This window comes from Cebidichthys violaceus, unplaced genomic scaffold, assembly GCF_023349555.1.
Source record: "Cebidichthys violaceus isolate CVI_PGR_0920_01 unplaced genomic scaffold, fCebVio1.0.p SCAF_28, whole genome shotgun sequence".
NCBI classification, from domain to species: Eukaryota; Metazoa; Chordata; class Actinopteri; order Perciformes; family Stichaeidae; genus Cebidichthys; species Cebidichthys violaceus.
In genome coordinates, this window is record NW_027176461.1 from 4,485,462 (window position 1) to 4,493,004 (window position 7,543).

General features: G+C 40.9%; 1 protein-coding gene across 1 annotated transcript; it reads right to left on the reverse strand.

The window, feature by feature from the left end:
* Positions 1-2,244: 2,244 nt before the first annotated feature.
* LOC137880240 (adhesion G-protein coupled receptor G5-like) lies at positions 2,245-6,772 on the reverse strand. Its single transcript, XM_068721470.1, has 17 exons — positions 6,582-6,772; positions 6,386-6,460; positions 6,234-6,293; positions 5,966-6,124; positions 5,606-5,641; positions 5,432-5,506; positions 5,136-5,316; positions 4,879-5,032; positions 4,650-4,781; positions 4,391-4,501; positions 4,264-4,303; positions 4,084-4,184; positions 3,887-4,008; positions 3,550-3,812; positions 3,375-3,465; positions 2,992-3,275; positions 2,245-2,880 (listed from the first exon to the last, which is right to left on the reverse strand). The coding sequence occupies exons 1-17, from the start codon at positions 6,667-6,669 to the stop codon at positions 2,777-2,779; spliced, it is 2,076 nt and encodes a 691-aa protein (XP_068577571.1). The 5' UTR covers positions 6,670-6,772; the 3' UTR covers positions 2,245-2,776.
* Between the last annotated feature and the right edge of the window lie 771 nt (positions 6,773-7,543).

Here is a 7,543-nt window from a genome sequence, read left to right on the forward strand (position 1 = left end):
GCCAGAAGGGAAACCAGACGCTACAAAGGCCCAGGGTCTACATCAATTTCACGAGCAAAACTTACTGGGAAATAAATCATTTCAGGGATTTATGAAAAAGGAGAAGGGAGAGGGGGGGGGTGCGGGGGGGGGGGGGGGGGGGGGGGGGGGCTGCGCTAGGAAGTGGGCTGGCTTGACCCAAAGAAAACAGGAAAACAAAAGTCCAGTTAACATTTCTCATACCTGGAAAATGCAGCAAGGGTCTAATTTTATCTTCACGGTAACTTAAGGTTGATAAAAGCTAGTTTTATAGCTGTGCATTATTATTGTTATTATTAAGTTAAATAAATGATACATCTAGGTGCGTGGGTAGCTATATTTGACTAATCATATTTCCTCCAGACACGCAAGGTTCCAGGAACGAGACCTCAAGGCTTTATAGGTCATTTGAGATCGGCAATTTGGCTTTTACAGCGCAGGATTCAGTCCAGACGCCATTTAATAAAATACAAGCAAAGCCAATGTCTCTTTTCCTGCACCTGAAATACGCCAATCATAAATACAAACCTATTCACACGTTGGCTGTGATCAGAAACAGAGTTATTATATTGTTCCTGTTCTGCTAAAGACTAATGATCTCCCATCAAGAGGAAACTGCAGTTACAGATGGTGGAAACTTCTACTTTTCCCAGGGTAACTCCCTTGCTTAGGCTGAATATAATGTACATGCATCCATTATTTCCCCTCACCTTCATCTTGGAGTGTTTTGTGTCATTGGGCTGTCTTTCTGAAGGTGCATGCCAATGTATTGGTGTTTCTCCAAGCCACCACTAATACGCGTGGTTAAAGACAGAACAATCACAAGTGCTTTCTCTGTTTCCCGCCACTGAAAGAAACACATCATCTGCACTTGCTCAAAATGGATTCTGGTGGCCACATCTTCGCTTTGGTAACTGACAGTTTTATGGGATAGTATGAAAATTGAACATTCATCACTCTTCTCATTTTGAAATGATTTAGATTGACTAAATGTTCCCAGAAGTCTCGACACGAGGGCTTCTTTTCAGACACGTCGAGATTTATGTTTTTAGGAAAGCAGTTAAACTACTTTTTTTCAAATTATATAATCTCCGCGTGGGGAACTCTCTTTTTGATTTCTTAAATGAATGAAGGAAAAAAGCAACGTTGTCGATCTTTGGCTCAAATAAATCCATATGCTGGCCTATCGTATAACTAGCCGTTGAAATCTACGCATTTTTTTTTCCCGACAGTACGTGTCACCGTCGTTTACCGCAGTGATGTCAGTTCCTAGAAGAAGGCTCTGCTGTGGCTTACCTCTAGAGCTCCAACGCATGGACACACACAGGTATGTACATCATAGAAGCCTGCTGTGCTCTGCAATGAAAGGCCTTTTTTTTTTTTTTTTTTTTTTTTGGAGCAACACAAATCAGATGTGTATGGCAGTAATTACCCTAGTTTTTGGCTGGCACGCTGCGGCCATTTAGAAGATTAATCAGTCATGGACAAATAAACAGACTTTGCTCTCTGAATGTCACTCCCTAGCCTTACACCCCCGGAGTTCTGCATATGGAAAGACTACTCTGCTGTCCACTTAAGACACCTTATACTTTATTGCAATTTATTCCTGCATACAATGTCACCTTCATTCACAAAAGCATTCACACATTTGGCTGAAGGTCTTATGTTGTCCCGAGATGCTGAACCAAGGATCAAGCCGCATATCATTCCTCTATTTCATTAAAACAAACCCCGACAAATGAATTCAATAAAAGATAACACAATAACAAATACATAACAAGTGCAAATAGCAAAGAAAGCAGACCTCTGTCTATATCCAAAAATTATATAACTTGGTTAATACTTTAAGATTGAATCTATCATGCACTCGCTTTAATAAGAATATCGAACGCGTCAAACCTTAATCATATGATGTATATTGGAAAAAATTAGATTAATGAAAAACAACTGAAACAGTACATAATTCCCAATGACTCCTGGTTATTAACGTAATGCAGTTTGCCAAGATACAGTCATCTTATTAAATGGTACAAATGCTAAATGCAAGTATTTATTGCAAGCAGGTATTTCAGAGAATAGTTTCGACACAGTGGCGTGTCCTCAGGCCTCTTATCGCTATAGGTAGCCATGAGCTCACTTCTTGTAAGCCAGTTAAGGTTCCCCGCTCAGTGGATACTGCTCTCTGTAGGCACAAGGTAATTATCTGCAGGCACGCAAAGCCCCCCCCCCCCCCCCCCCCCCCCCCCCCGACACCGTCAAGAGTGTGAGAGGCCAGACTTCAGACTTCACTTGTTTCTTTTCTGCGTTTTTTGCCATCTTCAGGCCATATGTCATAAAAAGGTTAATATATTCTTCCGTAACATTTAAACTCTGCATTCCAGTGTATGACTGGAGCTTTTTTTTTTGGGGGGGGATTTAGGAGCCCTGTGATATATTCTGAGTGAATCACAACCTTCACTGCATGTTTCACAGTGAGTAAGACGAGGGCTTCTGTTGAGTCATCCGAACAAATGACTTCCAGGAACTTACTCCATCAACCCTGTCTTTTGCTTTGACTCATCAGTCATTTTTATCAATGAAGGTAATCCAGAGTAGGATGAATGAGAAACTTTTTTTTTTTTTGTACAGCTATTTACCAGCACCTCGCTCAACAGAGGCTCTACTTGACTATATGAAATAAAATGCTGCCCTCTTGTGTCAAAATAAGCTCAGGCCCAGAACACTTTCTTGTCCCCGTTTTGCAAAGCACGACGCAGCGTTACTGTGGAGATGTGACTGCTTCTGATGTAGCTGTGTTGCTAATGCTGTCTGTGGGGCTTCTGTTCTTGCTGGAATTGACGTAGTAGATGAAGAGGAAAAAACCTGCAAAAACAGGGTCCATGGGTTACAAACATTGGAAAACTTGTACTCAACGAAAAGTAAAGTAGACATATGAGTGCAGTTCCAACGCGTCAGTGTCAGTCTGGAGTCTACCTTGAAAGGAGTTGAGGATGGTGAAGAGATAGTAGGAGGCTATGAGCAGAGGTCCGTGGCTGAAGAAAGCAAAACCCCAGGCGATGCCGAGCAGAACGAACAGGCCGAAAATGGAGATCGAGTTTGTCTTGGTGGAGCTGCTGTGCTGAGGTTTCCCTGCTGTGGGCTTAAGGAGAACAATCTGCCGCACCGTCATGATGAATACGACAAAGGTGAAGATGAACACCACAGCATAGTAACCGACGTTCACCCCCTGGTGGACAGCGGCGTCAGAGATCCAGCACCTGAAAATCAGGAATAACGATGCAACTTAGAGACACGAATCTCCTTTTGTTTGTGTAAAAAAAAAAAATGACACTCGGTAATCAGTGACAGTTGCTTACATTTTTGCTGAATTCCCATCATCGGTGTAAATGACCAAGAAATCATATTGTCCCAAGGCAAGTAGAGGGATCACCACTGCAGCCGGTGTGACTAAAGAGAAAGTGTACATATGTTTGTTATGCTTATGCTTTATGAATTTCAGTACACATGATTGTTTTGTTTTTTTGCTCTTACCCCATCCTGAGGCGCAAATCTTGTACATGTAATGTTTGTCAGTGAGGGGCTTCCACAGATTTAAGTGCAAGTGTAGAGCCTCTATGAAAAACCAGGTGCAAGTGGCCAACATAGTGTAGTGCATGATTGCCGCCACCGCCATGCAAGCGCCAAAGTTTCCCAGCTCGGCAATGCTCTCGTTAACCAGGAAGGACAAGTTGAGGGTGAGCATGGCAACAAAGAGGTTCATCAGGATCTTGGTTGCTTGGCTTGCTTTCCCTTTTCTGTGGAGGGAGTTCATTTTTGTCAGCAAAAGCCTTTTATATAGTAAGTTAGACACAGAACTGTGGTTCCTTACCTGATAAAAAAATGCATGAACATAGCCACCATCAAGAAAAACATCGACAAGCCACAGCCGATTGATGTGATGTAAGTCAGAGATGTGAAATCTGAAGCGCTTATGTTTACGGGTGGAGGTGACTGATTTAGAGAAAGACAGATTAGATTCTGTGTGAAATGAGGGAACTGGAATGACTTGTAATACAATCATCTTACCATGAGTATTGCAAAAAATGTGAGATGAGAGCACTGGCATATGATGCTGTTGTTGGTCTCCTTTGTCTGACAGCCATCTGTGATCCAGTTCATTGATTTCCCTACAAAGGCAGAAGACGCCGCTGCATTCATTTTCACATCAATGACTGTAATGACTTGTAATCAGTATTTTTACTGTACCTTTTCCATCCCACGACCTGCATGAAGCAATGTTTCCGTTCTGTGTTAAAATAATCAAAAAAATCAAAAATCTCAGCATAGTCATTCTGTCCATAACCAGTTATTATGAACCTGGCATCTCTTTTACCTTGTCCACACTTGTGTAATGAATGTCTATGGTTTGTGAGAGATTGGATATTTCTGTTCCCATTTCAATTCCCACAAGTTCATTGTTGACAAAAGAACTGTTGGGGTCATCCTGTTGGAAATATCGCATAAACAGTTATGACAGGCACAGAAAATCACTGTTTGTGGGTGTGGATGTAATTATGTAATCATTCATGTTTATATTAACGTTTGTTTTTTTTTTACGAAAATAAGGCGTAATTAATGAAGTCGAGCTTTACCTGACGCATCCCTGGAAAAAGTAGAACTCCGGCAAATGAGCTATTTCTTTGGAACGCCATGTCACTGGCCTCAGGAGGGATTTGCACCAATCGAGAGAAGCTCATCATGGAGTCATCAATATTCTCAAGAATCTACAAAAAAAAAACAAAGAAGAGTATCAGAAAAAACTAGGATGATTAACTCTATTAAATATTCAGTTTTATTCTTGTGTCATGGCAAACTGCATACAGTCACATCGCCACTTGCTGTGATGCCAAAGATGATTTTGGTTTGAACTTTGGGGAGTTTAGTGATCCCCCCTTTGATATGGCCCATTGTGACAGTTGCTGTACTGTAATCCCCCATCTCTTCCAGCAGGTGAGAGAGATTTTTCATGATAATTCTGTTACGAAAAACACACAAATAATGTCTTCTTTATGGCAAACTTTGGTCATCATCACACCTCGTAAACCACGGCACAGTTGTCCAATAATTTAGATACTCACGCTGCGTTTTCTGGGCTGATGCCGAAGCCGTTATTGTTCTCAGGGGGAGTGACAGTAATAGCAACGGGTGTCGTTTTTGCGGGTGTCGTTGTTGCGGGTGTCGTTGTTGCGGGTTGCTGACATGACACACAGTGGCTCGTTTTATTACGATAGGTGAACTTGTAGGCTCTGCTTTCGTTAACTAAAATCAAAACACACAGAAACATTTGAGTCACACTTCCTTACTTCCGTTTAGTAATAAAATGCTTACTTAGATATGTTTTGAATAATATAATCCAACAAACAAATAATATTACCTTTGCAAGCGTCTTTATCATAGGATGAATTTTTTCCACAGATGCCGTTTTGGCTCAATCTAATAGCTTTGTATCCTTAAACAAATCAAAACATTACATTATTAAACCTTGCCTTGTAACTTGTTAATATGTGCTGATATGAAAGTAAGAGCTGTGGTAGATTTATGATTTTACCCGTATTCGAGCAGTTGTGAATTTTCAAAAGGAAACCTGCAACAGAGTGAAGGTTGTATAAGATGATTGGTTTAAGAGAGAAAACTTTCACTGTGTGATTTGTTTCAGTCAAGAACATTTTGACCAATAGGGGGCAATCTCTCACTGCTTGTGTGTGCAAATATGTCAGCTGTGATGCAGGCACTGTCTGCGAGAGCGGTCTCTACTTCCAATAAATCCAGTTACTTATACGTCGGTATGTCTTAGATGTACGATGAATAACAAGAGTAAAGTAGAGAGGTGACTGGATCAAGTCAGTCAGTCTGTGCTCAAACCTAGTTTTTATAAGAATTCACAAAGCAAGGAGGTTGTCAGCATTACCTGTATCTGTGTTGTTGGGCTCTGACAGCATACAGTTGAAATTGAGATCTGGCACATTCATGAGAACAATATCTGTCTCGGAAAGAGTCGCTTCATTTGTAACAAGGCTGTAGTTGTCTTCATGACCCTCCATATCAAATCTGCACACGGGAGAACAGTCTAAAAATACAAACCACAATACACGCACATTCATCAAATGACCAAGAGAAACAATTGCATTGTTATTTTCAGTTGACTCAATTCAGGCTAATGATTTTGGCAACTGTACCTGCACACTTGATTCCCTGGTCACAGAGTTTACTTCCACTGACCTCATAATAGACAGTCTCTGAAAAAGATGTGAATCCACTGTTTACTCTGAATTTTCTTTCAAACTTAAAGTTCAAGTCCTTTATCTTTTGACAGTGGTGTTAAGCTTACTTGATGGGATCGTACCACTTGACTTTTTGGCATTGACAAACAGTGTATTTTTTGGTCTGCAGGTATCATTGTTGTCTGTAAAAAAAAAAAAAAAAAAAAAAAGACAAAATGACAAATATGATATGCGTGTTCATCTGTACAACAGATGCTAAATTATAGTTCATTGATATATTAGTCTTTTGTTAAATGTACTCACCTGAGCTGTCACATATGTTCTTGACTAATATCCCAAAGAACAGGATTGCTAGGAACATGCAGCGATGCTTTACATCCAGGGGAAGCATCCTGAGGAGTAAGGAACATGTGGAGTATATTATCAGGGTTTAAGATCGGACCTTCGCCTCCAGATGTATCTATTGTTGGATGCCACCTAACCGGCTGAGCGAGTTCTGCGTTGTTCCCTCTCCACAGCGATTAGCATCTGCCTTATTGTCGCTACATGTTACTGACAGATATACCACTGGTGTCCTTCCTGTCTGATTTACCTTGCAAATGAAGCGCGTCCGCTTCTCACAGCACATATTGTGTCCGCTTTGTCAATAAACAGCTGGCGGATAATCAAATTTGGTTATGGGCTGGAATGACGTATCCCTGTCCATCTTAGTTTACTTTAATCATAAGTATCCCAAGCATTGCATGTTAAAACGACGAAGGTAACCATGCCACGGTATAAACATTATACCTGCTTGACACCTGGATGTTAGCATGCTGACGTTAGCATTCACTTTTAAAGCACAGCCTCACAGTGCCTACAAGCATGGCTGGAGACTTCTTTTTTTTTCTTTTTTTCCCCTTTTTCAGAGTCACAGGACGAGCAGGAAAAAACAAAACACTTGTCTGAAACAAAAGACTCAGGATTATAGCTGCCAACAAAACTTTAAAGAAATGATGAATATGAGGCTACAGCCAGCAGTTGGTTAACTCAGGGGGAAACCTGGCTCTGTCCAAAAGAGCAGTAATAGAGACAGTATGTCCTGTTTGTCCATTGTTTCAAGTCTACACATTTTCACTTTGAATTGCTGATGCATACCATACCAAGTCTCCCTGATTTACATGCAAATGTTTAGACACCTGTAGGTCTAAAACTGGCGAAACCAGTAATACAAGATGATTTCTGAATGTTTGTTGTTTGAACGTCTCAATCAATATTCTGTCCAT